The 24,643-nt window shown below is 49.3% G+C and overlaps 1 protein-coding gene across 4 annotated transcripts; it reads left to right on the top strand.

The window, feature by feature from the left end:
• The first annotated feature begins 1,002 nt into the window (after positions 1-1,002).
• On the top strand, positions 1,003-23,502 carry TMEM259 (transmembrane protein 259). 4 transcript variants are annotated; one of them, XM_083720366.1, is made up of 12 exons: positions 1,003-1,138; positions 2,237-2,560; positions 6,365-6,637; positions 10,315-10,432; positions 11,642-11,752; positions 12,586-12,708; positions 12,936-13,036; positions 14,879-14,936; positions 16,562-16,645; positions 17,861-17,993; positions 19,418-19,517; positions 20,444-23,502. In XM_083720366.1, exons 2-12 carry the CDS (start codon positions 2,336-2,338, stop codon positions 21,209-21,211), a joined length of 2,094 nt encoding a protein of 697 aa, XP_083576492.1. In that variant the 5' UTR covers positions 1,003-1,138; positions 2,237-2,335; the 3' UTR covers positions 21,212-23,502. The 4 variants fall into 4 exon arrangements, with proteins under 4 accessions (XP_083576492.1, XP_083576490.1, XP_083576489.1 ...); XM_083720364.1 differs by having other exon boundaries at positions 10,315-10,486; XM_083720363.1 differs by lacking the exon at positions 1,003-1,138 and having other exon boundaries at positions 1,772-2,560; positions 10,315-10,486.
• The last annotated feature ends 1,141 nt before the right edge of the window (positions 23,503-24,643 follow it).

Genomic DNA, 24,643 nt, shown 5'->3' with positions numbered 1-24,643 from the left:
ATGTGCTGCCGAAGCGAGCACGCATGCTACATGCGCGCAGTTGCTATATAAAGCTCGGGCGATAGAAATGTTGTAAGGTCATGGTGACCACAAATGCAAAGCCATTATTTCCCTTTAGAATTTTTCTCGCATTTTTTAATCAAGGGAAATGATTCTGCGCCTCTTCTCCTCTGGAGTGAAGTTTTTTTAAAGGAAAGTAGCAAAAGAATGGGAGAAATATAAAAGGAAACTTGGCATTGATCTGGCGATGCATGATGGGGAAAGGAGGCGGAGTCTTCATAATGAGGTTGACGGGGCGGGTGAACCTTGGGACAAAGAGGTAGGAAAAGTGCTTCTGCGATGGAGCATCATTTCCGGATTTCGACCGCAGCTTCCGGTATTCATAGGTACTAGGGAATCAAAGAGGTCAAATGAGGGGGGAGGGGGAGTTTTCCTTCGGCATCTGCAATAGCTTTCTTCACGACGCAGGTAGAAATTCAACAGGTGGAGGTGCATTCATGGAAAGTATTGTGTGGGTGAGTGGAGGAAGTAAAAGAAAAAAAATCATTTTTTGAACATTTCCCCCCAACCTACCCAATCACATTCAGGGAAAGATAAAAGTGCTTTTTTTAAAAAAAATAATTGATCAGTCAAGACTCAAGCTCATCTCATCTCCACCCTCTAGGACACATGTTAATTCAGAGCCGGAAGCGTTGTGTTACAGCCTCTCAATCTTGACCGCATCCCCTTTGGAGCTCCTCCTCCTCCTCTTCCGCAGTTTAGACATGACGTTCTACTAGAGGGTCTGCGTCCTTTGCGTGCTTTCCCAGAATCCTCTCCGTCCCTCCCATTCTCCCGGCTCGGCGCTTCTCTCTCTACCTCTCTCTCGCCCCGCCTTCTCCACCCGCTGACGTCACCGCGCCCGTCGTGGTGGGCGGGGCGAGGAGGAGGAGGAGGAGGAAGAGGAGATGGGAGGGAAGAGAACCAAACAAGATGGCGGCGGCCGGCGCGGACGCGAAGGGGGACTGAGCGGAGGCAGCTCGGCGGCGGGGCGCTCCTTCGCCGGCCCCCCCTCAGAGGAGGCGCCCCGAAAAGGAGGGGAGAAGCCGGCCCAGCTCGAGCCTCCCTCCCCGTAGGGCCTCGCTCCCACCCCAGCCTGGTATCCTCTCACCCCCCCTCCCCACACCTATTGACATCTGTGGGGCGGCGCTCTCTTTTTTGGGGGGGCATTTTTTGGGGGGGAAGTTAGTCCTCCTTCCTCCCTCGCCCCCTCCCTTGTATTTCTTTTTTTTGGGGGGAAGGTGTCTGTTCCCCCACCCCCCAGTTCTGAAGGGGAAGGGTGTATATGTGGGGTTTTGGGGGCCCCCGCAATCGCCCCACATCCATCTTCCTCCTCCCCCCTTAGATTGGGGTGTTTTAAAATAGGCATATTCCTCCTCCCTTTAATATCTTCCTTATCTTTCACCCCCACCCTTCGATTTTGGGGTCTGCTTAGCATCCCAGCCAACCCCCCCAAAAAGGAAGGGGCTTTAAGACTCCTTTTCTCTTTCTCCCTTTTTGAGGCTGGCATTTCCTCCCCCCCCCCCCCATTCAACCTGATCCTCTTCCCACAACGGTGGCATTTGGCAGCCCTCAACATCTAAATCAAAGGTTTTAACACCCCCACCCCTTTTTCTTTTCCTCTCCCCAGCCCAACTTGGGGTGTTTTAAACTTAGGCATTCCCCCCCCCCCTTATTATTTTGCTAGCATAGTCTCTTCTTTGTCTGACCCCTTTCCCCAATTTAAAGAAGGGCTTCACACAACTTGATCTCTTTAGGATCTCTCTCTGCCCCCCCCTCGGAACCCTACCGTGTTGGACCCCCCCCCCCGACTCCCTTTTGCTCTGTTGTCTTGGGGTAGCTCCTCTTCTTACTGGGGACTATTAGTGTTGCACCCCTCCGACCCAAAAGTCCCATTAGATTCAGTCTCTTCCCCCCCCCCCCCAGCCACCTTCCAACATTATATAAATTGCAGCCTAGGAAGCTTAACATTCCCCCTCCCTTGCTTTCTTTCTCAGTATCTGAGGTGCCTCCCCCCCCCCAAAAAAAATTCCCACCGGTTTACAAAGTTGCTGAAACTTTTGCATCAGCCCATTTAAAAGACAATTTCTCTTTATCCTGCTGTGCGTGGATTTTTTTTCCCTTGTGGGGAAGGAGTGACTCTTCTTTTTTTTGTTTTTCCGCCTCCCCCTTGGCCACTTTCCCCCACCCCCTGGAGAAACCTTACCAAGACGACCCCACCGGCCGCTTCCTGAGCACTTTCTGTTATCCAAATCTGAATTCGCCCGTGGAAAGCTAACACCTGTCTTGGAAAAGGATGTCAGAGAACCAAGGCAACCACCACCACCACCCAATGAACAATAATGTGGGCGGTAGGGCCCCTGCCGGAAACAACCGTGGGGTCCGCAACCTCAACCAGAACCCCCTCATCAACGTACGTGACCGCTTGTTCCATGCCCTTTTCTTCAAGATGGCCGTCACCTATGCCCGCCTCTTCCCACCTTCCTTCCGTCGTATATTTGAATTCTTCGTACTTCTCAAGGTAAAGTGGGTTTTTTTTTGGGGGGGGGGGGAGGTTGACTGCATTCAACATCTGAAGCCCTTCTTTGTGTACCCTCTTCACGTGAGGGTGGCAACATGAGAACAGGGCCTTTTCTGCAGTGGCTCCTTGTTTGTGGAATACTCTCCCCAAGGAGGTTTGTCTGGCGCCTCCACTATATATTTTTAGGCACCATATGAAAACATTCCTCTTCAACTAGGCCTTTGGCTGATTAATATCCTACAGCCTTTTAAATGTATCTGTGGGAAGGGGTGGGGGTTGTTGTTTGGGTTCAATTATTTGGTATCTTGTATTTTGTTATGTGAACTGCACTGAAATCTTTTGAGGAAGGGTGGTATGTAGATTAAATAAATGGATAAATGAAAGTCAAATACGTTGTGCTGCAGGGACCTTTAACTCAGATCAGGCCTCCTCCTTGCCTGGGCGGAGCAGAGACAAGGTGTGTAGGAACTAGTCTACGCAAAGTAAAAAATACATTTCTTGCTCTGCCCACTTTTGCCCCTGGCCCCACCCAACACTGGCCCCTCCTGAAGGTTTCTCAATGTGCTCCTCTGCCTGAGAAAGGCTCCCCACCCCTTATATATCAAGGAAGCCTTTACTTTCCACCTGCTGAAACCCAACTACTTCCAGTTTCAAACATACATTTAACACAGCATTTGCGCACCGTCACATGGAAATAATTTGTGGCACATAAATTTTGAGTTGGAAACACTTTCCCTCCCCACTCCTCTCTTAAGCTTTTACAGGATTCTTCCTGGTTGGCCGGCTGCAACATTTAACCGACACAGGCGATTAGCAGGGTTTGAAATTAGGGCGCCAGGTGCATTTTGCGCCAAAATATTATCCATTTGCGAGCACCTCAAAAAATCTGGGTGCCATTTTTTGTGCCCAGCTGATGCTCAAGGATTACTGTAAAGTATGTGCTTTGAAGCCTCAAAGTTAAGGATAGACAATATGTTAAGGAGTTTAATAATAAAGAATAGAGTGTTTTGAAAACTGAAGTATGGTACCAATATTTTTATTGTAAACACCAAATTAACATGTATTAACAATTTCTGATAAAAACGTGATATTAGCAGTGTGTCTCATGTGGATTACGTATTAGTTCATGCTTATCAAAATAACAAATAAAACGTGTTGCCGACCCCCCCAAAATGGTGACTAGACATTCTGTTTTGGCGCCCACAGCCCAGGTCCCAGGAGCCATTTGGCTCCTAGCTTTTCTATCCCAGTTTTTATCACTGGCAACTAGCCTGCTGCATTGCAGGGGGTTTAACAGGATGACCCCTGGGGTACCTTGCAACCTTACAGCTCTTAAGAAAGAGGAAGGTGGGTTTTTTCGGTGGCTTAAGCACACACACAGAAGTATTAGGAATGCTAATGTTGATATAGGCTGCAGCTTGGTTGTAGAGCTTGCAAAAGCTCCTCGTTTGATCTCTGGCATCTTTGGATAGAGTTGAGAAAGGCTCTTGGCTGGAGATCCCTGTGCCTGTCATTGCGTTGCAGTTCTGGGTTTGGATGGTCTGGCCAGGTGAAAGGAAGTTCCTTCTCTGTTAACCCCACAAAAACAGCCCCCCTAGCAGAACTTACTGAGAGCTGTCAACTTGCATGGACAGTTTTGCAAATCCAGGCTCATAGAATTGCAGAGGGGATCTTGTAGGTTATTTATTCAAGCTTCTCGCTTCAGGCAGGGAATCCTGACAGGTGCTACGTCACTTTGTGTGGGGCTGCCCTTGAAGACTACCTAAAAGACGTCAACTCATCCAAAATGCAGCTGCCTGTTTACTGGCTGGCCTCCGTTTTGGACTCTCGTGACCCTTGTTATATAACAGCTGCATTGGTTGATGGTTCATTCCTGGGTCCAGTTCAAGGTGGTGCTGATATTAGTATTCATGACTCGGGTACCAAATATCTAAGTTGACTTTGGCCGCTTCCCTTCAGACACTCTCAGGAGGGGGCTCTCACTGGAGGGGGGGGGTCCCTCTTGGTAGTTCCACTGCCCTCAGAGTTTTAGGGTGGTGATGACTCGGGGGAGAACATTCTCTGGAAGCTCCTCCAAACAGTCAGCCAAAGTCTACCGTCCTGTAACTCCTTTGGCTCTACTCAACCCACTTGGCCAAGACTCAAAGATGACCAGCGTTAGAGTGCAATGGCTTCTGGGAGGCCCCGGGGGTCCCTATCCCTGTTGTAAACATTTGAGGAAGTTTCCTGTTCATTCAGCCTTGCAAATTAATACACAGAAGCTAACTAGCCCACAAAAATTATCAGTCAGCAGCTTTTTTGGGGGGGGGTGTCCAAAAAACGTTCTCTCATCTTTGTGTGGTCTGGGATGTGTCCATGTACTCTGCTAATGCCTCTATAGGACAGAGTGGAGTGTGTAAGTGTGTGGACGTCAGGCATTGGTTGGATGCAGAGGGATGTTGGAGGTACCAGCAGGTGAACCCCCAAAGGAAGAAGGCTCAGAGCCTGGGGATTGGTGGTGGGACAGTGATTCTCATAGCGTTGGAAGGGACCCTGAGGATCATCTAGTCCAACCCCCTGCAATACAGACATATACAGCTGTCCCTTATGGGGATTGAACCTGTAACCTTGGCATTATCAGCCCTGCACTCTAACCAACTCTAACCTTGGTCAGAGGGAGAAGAATGGGAAGAGTTAGAGTCGGAAGCTGAAGGGGTAACAGGGCTTAGTGAGCAGGGAGAGTCTGTGGCAGAGAGCAGTCCAGAATCAGAGGTGGAAGCTGCAGCAGGAGAGGAGGGAGGCCAAGATTATGAGTCCAGCTGGTGAAGTCACGGGTGTCCCCCCTCCTGCTGTGACAGGTCTTGTCTCCCAGAACCAGGAGAGGCATGAAAGGGTGGAGGAGAGGTTGCCTTCACTCTGTTGCAGTTTCTGATTGCTTGGAGAGGAGGGGACTTTAATGGCTGTGGGGAGGCAGGGACTTTCAGTCTTGGCAACTGATCTATGGGTGCCTATTGGGCATGAGTTCCTGTGCCCATTGCACCTGACCCTCCACCAGGTCTGTGCAGATCCTGTTCTAATAAAGAGTTAACTCCAGTGTGCAGGGTGTGATTTATTGCTGGCTAGCTCCTGTCCCAGTAGTGATGTATGGAAGTGAAAGCTGGACCATCAAGAAGGCTGATTGCCGAAGAATTCATGCTTTTGAATTATGGTGCTGGAGGAGACTCTTGAGAGTCCCATGGACTGCAAGAAGATCAAACGCATCCATTCTTAAGGAAATCAGCCCTGAGTGCTCACTGGAAGGACAGATCGTGAAGCTGAGGCTCCAAGACTCCCTGGAAAAGACCCTGATGCTGGGAAAGATGGAGGGCACAAGGAGAAGGGGACAACAGAGGACGAGATGGTTGGACAGTGTTTTCGAAGCTACAAACATGAGTCTGACCAAACTGCGGGAGGCAGTGGAAGACAGAAGTGCCTGGCGTGCTCTGGTCCAGGGGGTCACGAAGAGTCGGACATGACTAAACGACTAAACAACAACAACAACAAGCTCCTGTCAGTATGTCTAGAAACTAGCTTGCCATCTACTGCCTCTATTGGCGTCTGCCTCTATTGCCCCGCCCACTTTTGCATTTGGCCCCAGCCAGCACAGTCATGTGACCCCAGGAAGGTTGACCCCTCTGATAATGCCACTTGCTTGTTCAGATGGAGGAGAGAGAGACGGGTGGGAGTGTTCAGAAACTAGCCTGTGGCACTACTCTAAGAAGGGAATGTGGTCCTTGATTCCTGTTTCTCCTGCTTCTAATTTTCCCGCCTCTCTCCCTCTTCCAGGCCCTGTTTGTGCTCTTCATCCTGGCGTATATCCACATCGCCTTCTCCCGCTCCCCCATCAACTGCCTGGAGCACGTCCGAGACAAGTGGCCGCGCGACGGGATCCTGCGGGTGGAGATCCAGCGCAACTCCAGCCGCGCCCCCATCTTCCTCCAGTTCTGCGAGAGCGACCGCTTCCCGGGTATGGTGGTTGAGGCAGCTGGCGGGGAGGAGGAGGAGGAAGAAGAGGAGGAGGAAATGAGCGTGGAGATGTTTGAGAACAGCTCCATCAAGGTAGGGTGGAGCACAGCAGACCATCTCTAAGTGGGTGGACTCTCTCCTTCGTTAGCAGTTTCTAAACAGAGGTTGGACGCAGCTTTCAAAACTCCCATTATTCTTGGTGCATGGGAAGTTTGGCTTTGCTTTTTGCAGGCTTCAGATGAGGACTAGAACATGTGAAAAATGAACATAAGATTTTAGCTGCCGTTCATTCATTTTCAGCTTTGTATTCTTGTTATAAAAAAAGCCTGCTTAGACACTCAGTTGCAGCGCCCAAGACCTAGGTTTAAGGTGCCTTTAGCTCCTAGCTTTCATGTCTGAGTTTCTATCAGTGGTTGGACGGCCACTTAGCTTTGATTCTTGCATTTCAGGGTGTTGGGATGTATGAGCCTAAAGGGGTCTCTTCCAACTCCAGAGTTCTGCATTCTTTTCCCATCTCCTTGCTGTGGAGATCCTCTTGGGTATGATCCGTTATCACTGGTTCTCCCTGCTGGGAATTCAAAACCTGGATGCTTTTTAGAGAGAGGACTTCTCAGTGGCTAATTGAGGCCCCAAGGAACTGTTTGTGAGCAGCCTCCGTTCAAGGCATTGCGTAAGCAACACCAGCAGCTGGGAAACCCTAAGTGTGGACCTTCTAGGCCTCTCTATTTAGCGTTGGGGACTTTCCCCTAGGCCACGCACCCTCACCAGCCCTGCTCCGCACCCTCCTTGAGCATTTTTTGCCTGGCTGAAACGTGTCCTTGCACTCTGATCGTGACTCTTGCTTCCCTAGATAGTGGATCAGGAGAGCTGAAAATAATATTTCACATCTGGCAACCCATGCGCCCCTTTGGTTTCAGTTAGTAAATGAGTAAACGAGTCTAAAAATCCCTGGGCACAAATTTTCACGGCCCTCCACTGACTCTGGTGGCTCATCTACTAGAGGTAATGTATTTTGTGCCAACTCTGGAAGTGTGTACTTGATTCTGACAAAACTCAGCCTCCAAGATGCTCATTGCCTTTTAAAGCCGTCAGGCTCCTGTCCCATCAGATTTCACTCCCATCTAGTCCCAGAGCTAGACAGTTGCTTCTAGGAAGCCGTCGAGTAATGAATGATCTATCAGCACAGCTTTGAAAGGTTCAGCCCTATATTCTTGATTCAGCATTGGGTCCAGTTGTATCCCTACTTGGACGAAAACATGCTCTTGGGAACCGTCATGCAAAATATGGTTCAGTATTATAAAGAGGTTCCAAATAACATTGCGAACAAAAGCTTTCCAAAAATATATAGGGTTTGTCTCTGCCTTTAGTCCTACTCAGAGTAGACTCGTTGAAATTAAAAGGCGTGACATTACAGCCTATTAATTTTAGTGGGTGTACCCTTGAGTAGAACTTTGTTGGATGCAGCCCATATAGTAAATGTATGCAAGTTTTTGGCAGGTGTCTGAAACAGTACAGTGAAGGCGCCTGCCTCATATCAAGAGGCAGGGAGTTCCAGAGGGCAGCTGCTGCCACATTGAAAGGTCTGTTTCTCACTAGTGCAGAAAAAGACGTGGTCCTGCTGGGCTGAGTTTTTGTTTCATTTCTTCCAAGCCCTACGGAGCCGGCAATAATTAACGGGTCCTCTTCCCCACCCACCAAACAGTAATTTCCTTTCCTCCCTTGCGATCGAACCAGCATGTAGTACATTAAAGGTTTGTTAAACCAAATTAATGCCTTGTGTGAACAAATTGCCATGAGTCCCTGGGTGGCAACGCAGCTGATTTAGCTCACTCAATTTACTCCTTAATTTCATTTAATTTTCTCCAATATGGCTCCTCTTTTATATATATATATTTCCATTTGCGTTGAGTGCAACCCAGAATGGCGATTAAATAAACCAACTGAAAGCTACCATTTGCTGTCTGCCACCGCAGTTGTGCTTCGTATTACACCTCATCTTGCCTTTCAGGGCTGGGGGACTATTTCATTTCTCTGTTTAGAGATTATTTTGCCTTGGGGGAGGATGGCATGAGGCTGTGGGGGCTTGTGTGTGTGTCTAGCTTCTCCGTATGGCTGTTTAAAGGTTGCTGCATGTTATAAAAGTGATTTTGGATCCTTAACAATGATGCACAATTTCTCCGTGGCACAACAAATGTTCTTCCTGAGAGGAGCTGTAAAACGCAGCGTAAACGACTAGATTCTTTATCGCCCACTGAGAGAAATGCCTTGTTGCACAAAAGTACAGAGGCAGATCCCGCAGATGCAGCAAATGGTCAGATGTGACTGTGCATCTGCATTCTCATTCAGGGTTAGGCAGGGTGGGGTCCTCAAGATGTTACTCCCATTTATTTAGGCTCTTAGCCATGTTCATTATGCTGCAGACACACCAGGCTGCCATGATCTTTGACACCTGATATATGTGGTTGATTGGCATCCGTCTGTCTTGGGAGACAGTGGAAGAGTGTGCTTTAGTGGGTGAAGTCAACCTGTTGGAGAGTTGCAGCTCATGTTGTGGCTTCAGAGACTAAAGCGGGAGAGACGCACTTCGTTGCATCTGTGGGAGATGAAGGCGTGTGTGTGTGTGTGTGTGTGTGTGTGTGTCGGGACTCACCCTCTTCTTCTGACTGTAAATGGTTTTAATGGTTTTGGATATTGCTTCTTTTAAATTGCTGCCATGTGCCCTGCAATCTTACAGCGGACAAATAATAATAATAGAAGCCAACAGGTTAGATCGGTGGTTCCCAAAAATACTAGGTCACTGCCCCCTTGGTTCCATCCCCAGTGCCTCCTATAAAAAGGTAAAGGGACCCCTGACCCTTAGGTCCAGTTGTGACTGACTCTGGGGTTGCGGCGCTCATCTCACTTTATTGGCCGAGGGAACTGGTGTACAGCTTCCGGGTCATGTGGCCAGCATGACTAAGCCTCTTCTGGCAAACCAGAGCAGCGCACGGAAACGCCATTTACCTTCCCACCGGAGCGGTACCTATTTATCTACTTGCACTTTGACGTGCTTTCGAACTGCTAGGTGGCAGGAGCAGGGACCGAGCAACGGGAGCTCACCCTGTAGCGGGGATTCGAACCGCCGACCTTCTGATCGGCAAGCCCTAGGCTCTCTGGTTTATCCCATAGCACCACTCGCATCCCTTACCTACCCTATAAAAAGCCCTAAAATTCAAAACAGTAACAGTTAATTGCACGTTTCCCCCCCAAAATCCTGTTTAAGCTATTTACTAGGACTGGGCGATACTTGGTTTCAACATTGTGATCTATCACCAGCTAAACATTGCAATCTACTGATATATCACAGTGTCTGAAATGAGGATGGAGCTTTGTAGAGGCATTGGCTGGCTTCACGTTGTAATTTTTGCATAGCACCCCCCCCCACACACATTATGATTCATGATATATTGCCAGGTCAAAAACTATGCAACCAACATCATGATTGGGACTTCAGACCAGTTTTGGACAATACAGTATATCAATATATTGCCCAATCCTATTATTTAGCTGAATTAATTCAACACAATGGATGAACTTGATCCAGTGATGACAGCTTTCTAGAGTCTGGTGGTCATTTACACCTCCCGCTGCCCCCCCCCCCCGCTGCCCTCTTGCCCCTTAGCACCCCCCCAGGCAATGCCCACTTTGGACACCGCTGAGTTAGAAGGACCAGTGGATCTGATGTTTCTGCGTTTCCCTGAACTCTTCTCCTCTGTTTCTGCTGATCCCAGTTTGAGCTGGATATCGAGCCCAAGGTCTTCCTCAAGCCCTCCCGCCTGGGCGGCGCCAAGGTGGCAGCCCCCAACGAGAGCCAAGAGTTCTCCTTCAGCGGCGAGCCGGCGTCTAAAGGTATGCAGCCCCTCAGCGAGACGGTGTCCCAGTTTGAGATGCTAGCCAAAGCAGGTAAAGAGACGACATTGCAGACCCTTTAAATAACCCTCCTTCCCACTCCTCACCTTTGCCACACCCTTCCCTTTGCACCTGCCACTTTCCTTTTCTTTCGCTGTTTGCCTCCTCTCCTTGTGTGTGGGAGAGGTTCCTTTTTGATGGGAGTGGGGCCACAGCAGAGAAGGCCCCGCTGCCTGCGCACTCTCGGGGCATGCAGCCTTTGAAACTGACCCGCTCTCAATGACCTTAATGCCATGGAGAGGGGCGGGCAGCGATATTAAGAGGTTGAAAAGATGCACTCTTTATAAAAGAATGGAGGCATTGGCGGTGGGGACTATTTTGGAAAGCACTACAAACAAGTTAAATTGCAGGCAGGAAAGGAGCAGGAGAAGGAAAATGATAACGTAATTGTACTAGAGGCATTTTTGCAATAGGCAAGAGTTTGATATATATACATACAAAAACACGGGAGGTGGAAGTGGGAAGTCTATCAGGAAACGAATGTAAGCATTTGATTTAAAGTCAATTTGTAAAAAAATGGAAATTCAGTAAAAATTGTATGGGGGGGCGGGACAGTGTCCTGAATCTCTCAGCGTTCAGTTTCATTAGACGTCCACAACTCCTAATGTTATGAGAGAGCGAGGAAAACCTTTCTCTTTTTCCATGCCCTGCATTAATTTTACAGGCTTCTAGCATGTTATAATGATAATAATAATAATAATAATTTATTATTTATACCCCGCCCATCTGGCTGAGTTTCCCCAGCCACTCTGGGCGGCTCCCAATCAGTGTTAAAAACAGTACAGCATTACATATTAAAAACTTCCCTGAACAGGGCTGCCTTAAGATGTCTTCTGAACATCAGATAATTCTTTATCTCTTTGACATCTGATGGGAGGGCGTTCCACAGGGCGGGCGCCACTACCGAGAAGGCCCTCTGCTATGAGGAATGTTGCCTCTTATTTCCTTGACTAAGAACACCCAAACACTGTAAGCTTTCCTCATAGCAGAGTCATTTTCCCTGTCCTTTTCCCCAGCTCCTTGGAGCACCCAGCGAGGCTTCTTTTAATCGACGGGCGTGCTGTGGTGAACTAGGCTGAGGCAGTACCCCTGGGGGCACCTCTGGGTTTCCATCCTCTTGGCCTTTTCAAAAATACCATTTTCTTCCAGTCTGGCCCCAGGAAGAGTACATCGTGGAATACTCCTTTGAATACGGGTTCCTTCGCTTGTCGCACAGCACCCGCCAGCGTCTCAGCATCCCGGTCATGGTTGTGACCCTGGGTAAGAAGGTTTGCTTTTCCGTTCAGCTGAGGGTGGAGGTTTGTTCATTTGCTGAGCCTGCTTGGGGCAGGGGCAGAGGGAGGTTGAGCAGCAGGGTACAAATGTGGTTGTTATTATCTTTATCATCTAGATGATTTGTTAATGGAAAAAATAGTGGCAAACATAATGAAAGAAAGAATCAACAATTTACCGTATTTTTTGCTCTATAAGACTCACTTTTCCCCTCCTAAAAAGTAAGGGGAAATGTGTGCGCGTCTTATGGAGTGAATGCAGGCTGCACAGCTATCCCAGAAGCCAGAACAGCAAGAGGGATTGATGCTTTCACTGCGCAGCTGTTCTGGCTTCTGAGATTCAGAATATTTTTTTTCTTGTTTTCCTCCTCCAAAAACTAGGCATGTCTTGTGGTCTGGTGCGTCTTATAGAGCGGAAAATACGGTAAATCATTAAGTATCACAGCCTGGAGGTACAAAAGTACAAAGGTGCAGCAAAGGGGATTTATTGCCACGCTGAAAGATTGATTCCTGTGTTGCAGACGGGAAACTGCCTGCCTGAAACTCCACCTAGTGAGCTTAAAGGGGTGGTGGCAAGATTTGAACCCGGGATTGCTCCTTGTTGCTTTTAGGCCTGCCACGACTTGGTCCCAGCTTTTTCTTTTCCCTGTGCCATGGTGCCTCCCTCCCAAATCACAAAACGCCCACTCCTTCCCCTCCAGAAGTTGGAGTATTTCTGAGCATCCCGTGACACCCCTCGACTTGCTTCTTTCTGCTGCTGTCAGCACAGCCAGTTTTCTTTCCACCTATTTTCACAAACCCTCTTCTCCATATCCTCCCCAGACCCCACTCGAGACCAGTGCTTTGGAGACCGGTTCAGCCGCCTGCTCCTGGACGAGTTCCTTGGCTACGACGACATCCTCATGTCCAGCGTGAAAGCCTTGGCTGAAAACGAAGAGAACAAAGGTTTATATTATATAATTGGTCTCTGTTCTCACTCAGTTACAGATCTGGGCTGGGCTGTTGCAATCTCTGGTGGGGCAGAAGGCGGCAAGTCCAACACTAGATGGTGCCAGAGCCAACTAATTGGACTAAGTCCACTTTGGGAGATCTTTGTTGCTGAAACTTCCTTGTTTTTCCCCTCTGTCCATCCCCACCACTGCTGCCTTCCCTTCCCTTCTATCCTTGCTCAGGATTCCTCCGCAATGTGGTATCTGGGGAACACTACCGATTCATCAGCATGTGGATGGCACGGACCTCGTACCTGGCAGCATTCGTCATCATGGTCATATTCGTGAGTATTCTGTGTCAGCTCGTGGGCTGCTTTTCAGCCCCAGTAGATCCCAGGAGAGTTCTTCAACAATTATTATTATTGTTGTTGTTGTTGTTATTGTTATCATCATTATTATTATCATTATTATTATTATTATATTTTCTATTAAATTTGTATCCCACCATTCACCCTTAGATCTCGGGGCAGTCCACAACATAAAATTGCAATTATTATTATTATTATTATTATTATTATTATTATTATTTATTATATATACCCCACCCATCTGGGCGGCTTCCAAAAAAAATATTAAAATACTGTAATACATCAAACATTAAAAGCTTCCCTAAGCAGGGCTGCCTTCAGATGTCTTCTAAAAGTCTGGTAGTTGTTGTTCTCTTTGACATCTGGGGGGAGGGCATTCCACAGGGAGGGGGCCACTACCGAGAAGGCCCTCTGCCTGGTTTCCTGTAACATGGCTTCTCACAGTGAGGGAACCACCAGAAGGCCCTCGGAGCTGGACCTCAGTGTCTGGGCTGAACGATGGGGGTGGAGACGCTCCTTCAGGTATACTGGACCGAGGCCGTTGGGCTTTAAAGGTCAGCACCAACACTTTGACCTTTAACAACAAATCAATAACCCCCCCCCCCCACAACACATTTAAAAGGATATTGGAAATGAATACCCTTTTAACAGCCTCGGGCCTGTAGACCTGAAGGAGCGTCTCCACCGCCCATTGTCCAGCCCGGACACAGAGGTCCAGCTCTGAGGGTCTTCTGGCAATTCCCTCACTGCGAGAAGTGAGGTTACAGGGAACCAGGCAGAGGGCCTTCTCGGTGGTGGCACCCGCCCTGTGGAACGCCCTCCCATCAGATGACAAAAAAATAATGGAAATAAACAAGTATCTGATTTTCAGAAGAAATCTGAAAGCAGCCCTGTTCAAGGAAGCTTTCAATGCTTAATGTTTTATTCTGCTGGGAGCTGCCCAGAGTGACTGGGACAACCCAGTCAGATGGAAATAATAATAATAATAATAATAATAATAATAATAATAATAATAATATCAGCCAAAGGCCTGGTTGAAGACGAACAACTTCACCAGGTGCCTAAAGGTGTATAATGAAGGAGCCAGCCAAAGCTCCCTGAGTGGTCTGTGGTTAAAATAATTGACCGAGAACCCAGTGAGGTTCCTGGCTGGGTGATGTTGAGGAATGCCTCTCAGAGGCCTTCACAACCAGCAATGAGGTCTGCATAATTACTAAAATCATCTTCTTCAAGGGGAGAGGGTTGTTCCATGACAGATCACCACACCTTTAAAACATCTGCACTACTGACATTCAAACTTTGGGAATGTTGAAATATTGTATATACAACAACAAATTAATCGATCTGAGTTGTGCGATTTCAAAAATTTTAGGCAGTGTGGACTAAATTCGCTTCCGGGGTCCCTCTGGAATTGGAGGCCCTGAAGCTTAAGGTTCATTAGTTTCCTAGCTGAGCCACCCCTCGATCACAGAGTCGGAAGGGGACCCCGAGGGTCATCTAGTCCAACCCCCTGCAAGGAAGGAATCTCAGCATCCATGTCAGGTGTCCATCCATCCTCTGCTTAGAAACCTCCAAGGAAGAAGATGATTAAATAAGCACTGACTATTAAATAGCACTGGAGATAAGATTATTAAAAGCTAATTATTTGGGAGCTCATGTGTACAGTGCCTTCAGTATTTAATTCAGGCGAAAGGGCAGGTGTCTGCAACTATTAGAATTTTGGTTGGTTGGGGGTGTTTTTTTTGGGGGGGGGTGACACTGCCCTACATTCATAGGGAGCTGGGGCTCTAACACTTGCCCACCCCTTCTCTTTTCCAGACTCTGTCTGTCTCCATGCTTCTGCGATACTCGCACCACCAGATCTTCGTTTTTATCGGTAAGTATTTCATCCGGTCTTGCTGGCTTTCCGAGAGCCCAAGTGGTCCATTTGCTGGAGGACAAAGACAGCAGTTTTCTTCTTTCCCCAACCCCCTGGGTAGAGGGTTCAAACAAGACTTGCCACTTCGGATCAGTCAGCATCAGAAGGTTCGCAGTTTGAAGGGAACCTGAGGGTCATCATTCTTGCAATGCAGGAATCTCAGCTCAAGCATCCATGACAGACCAACCTCTGCTTAAAAACCTCGACAACCTCCTGAGGGAGACCTTGTATATAACAGTTAGAGAATGTGAGGCCCTTGTGGAAGCGGCCGCTCTGGCTGACCACTTTACTGCCAATCCAGGTTCAGGGGTCTTGTATTAATTTTAAAAGCCCTGAACAACTTAGGCCCGGGGTTGCTCAGGGGCCTCCGGAACCCTTATATTCCAGCTTGATAACTGACGCCACCTGCAGGAGCGTCGCTGGTCCTTCCCCGAGTCGGTGAGGCTGGTTTGACAACAACAAGAAACGGAGCCATTGTTGTAGTTGGCCCAGTCCTGTGGAACTCCCTCCCACTAGAGCATGGTTGTCAAAGGGTGTCAGAAGAGAGGATGGCAAGTGTGGCAGAAAGATTCAAGGGCAATCAAATAAATTTTGAACAGCTTTTATGTAACTGCATTGTTTTATACTTTCTGGATTGTATTAGGAAGTAGTTGTGTTCTATATTATAAAAGAAGCACTGCTAGGTTTTTTTGTTTTGTTTTCCAGTGTATTTCTTATTAATAAAAAAATAGGTGTGGTGCGAGCAAATTTTTATTCTGAAAGTGTGACTCAGAGAACCACTGCACTAGAGATTTAGCAGGTGCCTTCTGTGCCAATTTTTAAACACCTGCTGGAAACTTTTCTATTCCGCCCAGCCTATACAGGCGATGAAGAATGGTTAATTGGTGTCTAACTTTTTAATTTTAATTGGGACGTGGGTGGCGCTGTGGGTTCAACCACAGAGCCTAGGACTTGCCGATCAGAAGGTTGGCGGTTCGAATCCCCGCGACGGGGTGAGCTCCCGTTGCTCAGTCCCTGCTCCTGCCAACCTAGCAGTTTGAAAGCACACCAGTGCAAGTAGTTAAATAGGTACCGCTCTGGCGGGAAGGTAAACGGCATTTCCATGCGCTGCTCTGGTTCACCAGAAGCGGCTTCGTCCTGCTGGCCACATGACCCGGCAACTGTACGCCGGCTCCCTTGGCCAATAAAGCGAGATGAGCGCTGCAACCCCAGAGTCGGTCACGACTGGAACTAATGTTCAGGGGTCCCTTTACCTTTACCTTAACTTTTTAATGGTTTCATTGCTGAAACTGCTTTGATACTTTTTTAAAAAGAGAGAGAGAGATGCAGTGGTATGATAATTTAACTTAATTTATTTACAAAGTTAAAAATAATATTTTGAAGCCAAGTTGTAGTTAGCACTAACCACAGTTTGTCGACTGATTTGGCAAAATTTGCAGCCCCTCTCTTGCCTCTGCTTTTCGCATTCCTTCTAACTGGAGATCAACCCTGGGGTCATCTGTGTTGAGGGGTTCCTCTTCCCCCACCCTGGGCTGCCACTGCCTCCTCTCCTCTTGAATGTTTTTTCCTCCTCCCTCTCACAGTGGACCTTCTGCAAATGCTGGAGATGAACATGACCATTGCCTTCCCAGCAGCCCCGCTGCTGACCGTCATCTTGGCTCTCGTGGGTAAGGAGACCGCCTCGCAGGAATGTCAGGAACTGCCTTTGATATACCAGGCCCATTCATTCTGTCTCTTACATCTTGCGCACCACCTTTTCCTCCCAAGGAGCTCAAGGTGATGGGCATGATTCTTTCCCCTCCCCGTTTTATCCCCCCAGCAGCCCTATGAGGGAGGCTAGGCTGGAAAAGAGTCAGAGGCTACTGGCCCCTGGTCACCCAATCAGCTTCAGTGGCTGAGTGGGGATCTGAACCTTAGGTCCTGAGCAACAGTTCCTGGGAATCACAGGGGGGGGGGGGAGTTGCTGCTGTTGCGCTCAGGTCCTTGGGGCAGGTGGGTGTGTGGGACTCCCTGGGGCAACTGTGCCCCTGAAGGACCAGGTATGCAGCCTGGGGGTCATTTTTGACTCACAGCTGTCTGTGGAGGCGCAGGTGAATTCTGCGTCCAAGGTGACTGTCTGCCAGCTCCATCTGAGACCCCCTCTGCCTGCACACTGTCTCACTAGGGTGATGCATGCTCTGGTTATCTCCCACTTTGACTACTGCAATGTTCTCTCTGTGGGGCTACCTTTGAAGGTGACTCAGAAACTACAACTAATCCAGAATGCGGCTGCCGGGACCATATAACACAGGTCCCAAAGACCTGCATTGGCTCCCAGTATGTTTCCGAGCACAATTCAAAGTGTTGCTGCTCACCTTGAAAGGCGTAAACGGCCTCGGCCCTGTAGACCCAAAGAAGCATCTTCCCATCATTCAGCCCAGACGCTGAGGTCCAGCTCCAAGGGCCTTCTGGCAGTTCCCTCATTCCCTCCTTGTGAGAAGTAAGGCTACAGGGAACCAGGCTGAGGGCCTTCTCGGTGGTGACGCCCACCCTGTGGAACGCCCTCCTGTCAGATGCCATGGAGATAAAGAACTGTACAACTTTCCAAAGACATCTGAAGGCAACCCTGTATGGGGAAGTTTTTCATGGTTGTTGTTTTACTGTGTTTTTAGTATTTTGTTGGGAGCCACTCAGAGTGGATGGGGCAACCCAGGCAGCATATAAATAATAAGGATAATAATTCTCATCTGGGCATCTGGTTGGCCACTGTGAGGAGTGGTTGCTGGACTAGGGGGGCCCATGGCCTCATCCAGCAGGCTGGTCTTACATCTCTCTTGGGACGCCAAGCTCCCTGATGACTTGCTGGCCTTCTCTCCCCCCTCCTCTCCACCATCCTGCGGCAGGCATGGAGGCGATCATGTCGGAGTTCTTCAACGACACCACCACAGCCTTCTACATCATCCTCATCGTGTGGCTGGCAGACCAGTACGACGCCATCTGCTGCCACACCAACACCAGCAAGAGGCATTGGCTGAGGTAAGGGCACACAGAGCTTCTAATTCCTGGTGTTTATGGGCCTCCTTTTCTCCCAGCCCGCTTGAGGTGGCCTGTGACGTCCTCCTTCCACCCCTGCTTTATTCATGCAATGGCTCTGTGAGATAGGTTGTGGTTCCTGCATTGCGGTGGGGTTGGGCTGAGTGACCCTGGGGTCCGTTGCAGCTCTGCAATTCTTTGATTCTATGAGAGGCAAGGGATGGGCCCCAGGGTCACACGCAGTGAGCTTCATCGCCAAGTGTGGGACTTGAAGCATGGTCTCCCGGTCAGCGTTCAAAATTAGCCAGGAACCAGGAACATTTTGCACCTGCCTGTTGTCCACTTGCAACCACGTGAAGATGCCTGGGTGCCAGGATGGCGCCTGATGTCTCCACTATCTGGAGGTGCCTGCCTGGGGGGATCCCTGGATCCGCCTGTTTTCACACACTAGCAACACATCCTGTGGAATTGTACCCGTTTTATTTTAACTGCAAAATCAGAATGAATTTCAGGAACCAAAAAGTCTTACTGAAAAATACGATTTTCCAGCTTTCCGGCACCAAAATGGCAACTAGGCATTCTGTTTCGGCAACTGTAACCCTGGTTTAAGGAGCCATTTGGAGCCCAGTTCGATTGTAAGAAAAGAACTAGCAACAATAACTTAAAACTTTCAGAAAGTTAAAATAGCAATAGACTAGAAACACACATCAACTTTCTGGTTTGTTGGCATCCGTCTGTCTCGAGAGACAACGGAGTGTGCCTCTGGGGGTGAAGCCAAACTCCTGTGTTTGCAGCACTGATGTGACCTCCCTGGGGCGCAGGCCTGGGCTATGTGTCTGGAGATCCTGGGCTGCCCAGACGGCAAGACCTGCCTTTCAGCCTTGTTGGTGTCCAAATGAAAGCAGAGCAAGACCTTTGGCACCAGCTTGACTGCAGGAGTTGCCAGAAGGAGGCATGCAAGACACCCTCCAACTTCTTTAGGGACTCTGGATTTGTGTAGGGTTTATTCCAGACCCTTTTCTTCTCCCAAATATATTCCTCAAGACAGTGGAGGTTTAGGATCAGATTCCTTCTCCCAGATGGGCTCCCTTCCCTCCACAGCATGTTCAGAAGGCCCTTTTTAAACAGGCATGTTTTTAGCAAGCTCCGGAAAGAGCACAGCGAAGGCACCTGGCATCAGTAGACAGGGAGTTCCACAGGTGCTGCCATGATAAAAGGCCGAGTTCTTATAAATGTGGAAACGATCTTTATGTGGAGTCTGTAACAGGGCTAGTTCAGTTGATCCAAGAGGTCAGTACCCATCATTCTGCACTAACTGCAGCTTCAGATCAAGTGTGATTGAAGCCCTACGGAGCGTGTGCCGCCGCAATCCAGTATTGATATATGTGCTTTAACCTCCTTTCCCCCATGTCTCTGTTCCTCTCCAGGTTTTTCTACTTGTACCATTTTGCCTTTTATGCCTACCATTACCGCTTCAATGGGCAATACAGCAGCTTGGCATTGGTCACATCCTGGCTTTTCATACAGGTACGTTGGCAGTTTCACCATGTTTGTCTGGAATGCAGGAAAATCCGCAGGGTTAACCATTCAGGATGTAGAACTAGCCATAGCAAGGAAGCAGGATGATGTAGAACTCAGCAGGACTTTGTGGAACAGTAAGGGGAGCTGGGTGCTTTTAGCCTGGAACCAGCGGCTATTGGCCACTTGTAACCAAGTGAAGATGCCCGGGTGCCAGGATGGCTCCTGAGATCTCCGCCATCTGGAGGTATTTGCCTGGAGATTCTTGGATATTGACTGTTTTCACACACTGCGGAATTCTGTCCGTTCTGTTTTATCTGCACAATCAGATAAAACAAATTTCAGGAGCCGAAAAGTCGTGTTGAAAAATACAAGTTTCGAGCCGTCTGGCCCCCAAATGGCAACTAGGCATTCCCTTTTCGGCAACCGTAACCTTAGTTTAAGGAGCCATTTGGAGCCTAGACAGAGAGGTGAAATGAGACCCATCTGAAGGGCTGTTCCATAAAAATGTTTAATAATAATAATAATAATAATAATAATAATAATAATAATAATAATGTGCTGTCCATCTGACTGGGTTTCGCCAGCCACTTTGGGTGGCTCTCAACAAAATATTAAAAACACAATGCAACATCAACCATGATGAACAGGGCTACCTTCAGATGTAGTTCGGTTAGTTCCTTTTACTGTGTTGTGAAAACATCAATAAAAAAGTTCAAAAAGAGGGCACAGAATTCAGCATTCTTCAGTACTGGGCCTGGGTTATTTCGGTGGGTAAGCTTTCTTTTAAAAACACCAAGTTTCACTCAAGGGGCTGGGAGGGGGAAGCAGGCAGCGGAATGGGCCAGGATTCAGAAGGCTTGGCCAGTGCGGATGTCAGCCGTCTTTGCCCCCCACCCCCAGCTCACCCCTTATGCCCCTTGCCTTTCCCACAGCATTCCATGATCTACTTTTTCCACCACTACGAGCTGCCGGCCATCCTGCAGCAAATTCGGATCCAGGAGATGTTGCTCCAGAACCAGCAGGGAGGGGCCCAGACCACCCTGCAGGACAACCTCAACAACAACAACACTGTTGCTCCCGCTGACCCGGCCGGACTGCGTCCCCACCTGGACGGGGGCCCCGCTGGGGACGGCCCCCTGGCCCCCGAAGATGCCCACACAGCAGCCGTCGTAGCCGCCACGGTGGCCTCTCTGGGCGACAACTTCAACTGGGTAGCGGAGACCGCCGTCATCGCAGAGGCCTCCTTCATGTCCAACCTGAGCGGCTCCCTCCTGGACCCCAGTGTCGCGCCAGAAGCCGCCGGGCCCAGCGGGGACCTTCAGGACGTGGCGTCGGCCTCGAGCGTCATGACCCACCTCCTGGTCAGCAGCGACCTCGCAGAGGCTCCTGTAGGTTCCATTGCCATCGAGGTCACGTCCACTGTTGGGGTTCCCTCACCAGGCAGATCGGCGTCTGCTGCCGCCGCTGCCGCCCCCCTCAGTCCAGCCCGTGAGGACATCCCACAGCCTCCAGAGAGCTCAGCTGGCCGCGGCAAACCTCCGGACACAGACTGCCTCGCAGGCTGCTGTCCACTCGGCTCTGCTGCAAGCGGGGCCCCGGACGAGGCCTCCGAGGAGGGACTCGCGCAGGCGGACTCCTCGGCGCCGGTGCCTTTGGACAGTGCGGCTGATGCGGGCCCAGATTCCCACTGCCTCTCCTGAGCTTCCTGCGGACGGGATGCTTCTCAGTTTGACCGTCCATTGTCCCTGGGCTCACCTGCAGTTCCTCCGTTGAGGTGCAGAGCTTGAAAGGCCAGAGGGAGAGGGAGAGAACCTGCCCCCCCTTTCTCTCTTTCTCCCACCCCTTCTTCCGCCAAACCCAGGAAAGGAAGGGAAAAATGTGAATAAAAAAACGAGGGGCTCACACCCATAGCCAGTTCGCCCCCCCGCATCTGAAGAGAGTCCTCTGGTTCCTTCCTGTTGGGCGTACGGAGCCACAGCCCCCCCCCCCCGCCAGTCTCTCTGCCCCCCACCAAGCTTTTTTCAAATCATGGGACTCCTCGCCCCTCCGCCTTTGGTGTCTGCCAGAGACGTGGACTTAATTTTGCCCTGGAATTACTGCTGTTTTTCTGCGTGTGCTTCTCTGCTTTTGTCAGGAGGGGGCGCTGGGGAGGCGAACAAAACGGGTATCATGGCGAACTCTGCGTCCGGGGAGGGGCGGAAACGGGTGGCTGCTGGAGAAGGACTTGAGACCCTTGTGCGGAAGGGGGCCCTGAGACGAACCCCCTTTAATTCTGGGGTTCCTGGCAGCCACCGCTCTCGAAGATCTGTCACCCCAGAAGCGCTGGAGTCATAGAAACGTCTTCCTGGCTTTTTCCTTTCCTTTTTTTTCTTTTTAGCATGGGGGACAGACTGCATTTTACTCTGAAAGAAGCCACGTTTATAGATGCATATACGCAGCCTCTTTCAGAGTAAAACAGCAATAGATCTTTCTTGTTAGAAGGGTGCTTTTAAAAATTAATGTGAAGGGGAAGATCTGGAGGTGGATTCTATCTCTCTCTTGACAAGGAAGCCCTTTTTGGCCACTGGGGAAGGGGGTCCTCAGAAAGCCACCCCCCCAAGGTTTGGCTGACTTTGCAGTGGCTTGCCTGGTCGCTGGACTGTGTGTCGTCGTCCCCCCACCTCCCTGTTTTTAACCTCTACATAGGAAAGCCCAGCAGTTATTTTGTTCTCAGAGCTCCAAGGTTCTAGCAAGTTGCATCTTAACGGTGCATCCTTAGCGACTGCGAGAGGGAGCAGCTCCTGATTTTCAGTCTGACATGGGCTTGATGATTGAGGACCGGGTCACTCGCAACACCCTTTCTTAAATGAGGGGGGTTTGGGGGGGCTTTAAAAATTGGGTGGTGTGTGTTTTTTTAAGCTGTCATTTGGTGAGAACCCTCGCAGCTCCCTCTCTCTCTTATGCCCTTGCACAGATGTTGACAGGTGAACTCAGTTCTTGTTTTATGCAGTGTGGTCATTTAGGATTATTCTCCACTCCCCCACCCTAAAAAGTTTCCCAGCCCAGTGCCTTATCTCGTAAGCAGGATGTGTTTTGAAGAGTGTGCATGTCAAAAAATGCCACCTAAGTTCCTGGAAACATAAGGAAGAGAGTGGGGTGGGGGGCAGGGGGCACCCCTCCCCAAAAAGGACCCGCTTCCCAGGAGACTTTGCCCATCCCTTTCTGGAGCAGAGCTGTACCCCTTAAATTGTGGGGTGCATGTGTGTGTGCGCTAGCTGGGAATAGGAAGCATCGTAGAACGCAGCTGGCTCCAAACTTTTGATTGCCTTTGTACTCAGGTGATCTAGCAATAGCAAGGGGAATTCCGAGACTGGAAGGTTCAGGGGGTAGCGCGGCTGGACCTAAGGAAACCCTGCCCCCATGACCTCACTGTCCTGCCACATGGTCCTTGGGAGCAGGCAAGAGCCAAGGACCCTGGGAATCTTAATTCTTATTTTTTTAGTTCTGCCATGAGGTGCAAAGTGCAGTAGGCAGGTACCCCCTTAAGCAAGCAGCAGCCTTTTTCGAGACTGGAGCCCAGGAGCGCCTGTGAGATGCTCTGATTTTGCAGTCAAAATCACCTTTGGCTGCTGTGCTCTACCCTAAAGCCAGGGAAGGGAGAATCCCTTAGATGGGTGACGTGTAAGTAGTTTGGGGTGGAGGGTGGGTTGGCCGACAACAAGCATAGTGGTGGTATTCCCCCCCCCCGACCCCCATTCATGTGCAATATGTTGGTGGGATCATTCGCTGCCCGCCCGCCCACCTCTGCTTGGCAAAGGAGTGCTTGTAGATAACCGGACATTAGGGTTTTTACGTTGTAGTCGTCAGGCAGAAAGGATTGAGGGGTTGAGAAAAAGAGAAGAATCACACCAAACTATACCAGGAATGAAGAGTAGAGTTCATTCTATTTAATGTACAAAAAAGTATGTATATATTATATATATTATATATATAATAAATACTATATCTAACAGCATTGCTTCCGTGCTCCTTTTTTCCCTTTACCTTGGGGTGGAACAGAGTACGATTTGAGGCCGGGGCAGAGAGGGAGAACTTCGCCCGCCCCCCAAGCTGTGCAAAATCCAGTCACGTCTGCAAGGCGGCTTCTGTTCCAGAGAAACGCTCGGTTCATGGAGGGCTGAAAAACCAAATCTCCATTTTACACACCACAATCATCCCAAAATCAAACCAGTTGTCTTCTGCTCAGCACCACAAATGCTTGCTCTGCACCCCGCAAAATCCCAGAATTAAACAAATGTGATGCTCGTCACATCAGCCATCCCCAGCAGCCATGTTCAACACTCCCATTGTTCTAGGCGCGTTTTGCAACGGAATTTCATTAGCGCGAGCAGTTTCTGAGAGCAGCGCAGTCCTGAGCCTAAGATTTCAGATTAAAACTGCAGTGGAAGGAAAGGAGGACCTTTTTCTGCCTCCCCACTTCCAGCCACTCTCTGAAGACTGGAGGAGACACTCTTAAGAATATTAGCGGGGTGGTCAGGGGAAGGTCTAGAGCATGTGAAAAAAATGAACATCAGATTTTAGCTGCAGTTCATTAATTTTTGGCTTTGTATTCTTGTTATTTAAAAAGTGCCTAGACATTCCGTTGTTGCACCCATAACCTAGGTTTAAGGTGCCATTTAGCTCCTAGCTTTCATATCTCAGTTTCTTACACGGCCCAGCAGCTCCCGTCCGCAGTCCCAGCCCGACCTCTTAGGGTTATCTCCAGCGAAGGCTTTCTCAGAGCAGAACGGACCTAGATTAGTCACATGCATTGATTTCCGTAAGTTCGCTTTGAGCAAGTCTAACACTGGCCGCAGCCCTTATTTCTTTGAAATGCTGTGTGGTTTATTTTCTGCACTCCAATGACCAGACCTCAAGGAGTGGTCCAAACTGATCTTGCCATCCTCAGCCCCACCTGTGAAGAGTTTCACCCGGTGGTTATCAGCCTAAATTGAGCATGACCTGCCACACTGCAGCCTGAAATCTGTGGCAACTTCTTGAGGTTATTTTGCCCCAACGTATAATCTGTGCAGAAACACCACCCTCTTATATTCTGGATGTCAAGAATTCTAGGCAGTTTTTGTGAGTTTCCGGAACACAGCTAGACAGAAGCA

Source organism: Podarcis gaigeae (assembly GCF_964106915.1).
Source record: "Podarcis gaigeae genome assembly, chromosome: 18".
Taxonomy (NCBI): Eukaryota; Metazoa; Chordata; class Lepidosauria; order Squamata; family Lacertidae; genus Podarcis; species Podarcis gaigeae.
The sequence above is the reverse complement of the archived record's forward strand: the minus strand, read 5'-3'. Positions and strand labels throughout refer to the sequence as shown.

Coding starts and splice junctions, on each gene's coding strand:
- TMEM259 (XM_083720364.1), top strand. CDS start 2,336: ATGTCAGAGAACCAAGGCAACCACCACCACCACCCAATGAACAATAAT. Junction 11,753..12,585: donor GGTCATGGTTGTGACCCTGG/GTAAGAAGGTTT, acceptor TATCCTCCCCAG/ACCCCACTCGAGACCAGTGC. Junction 14,937..16,561: donor CCAGATCTTCGTTTTTATCG/GTAAGTATTTCA, acceptor TCCCTCTCACAG/TGGACCTTCTGCAAATGCTG.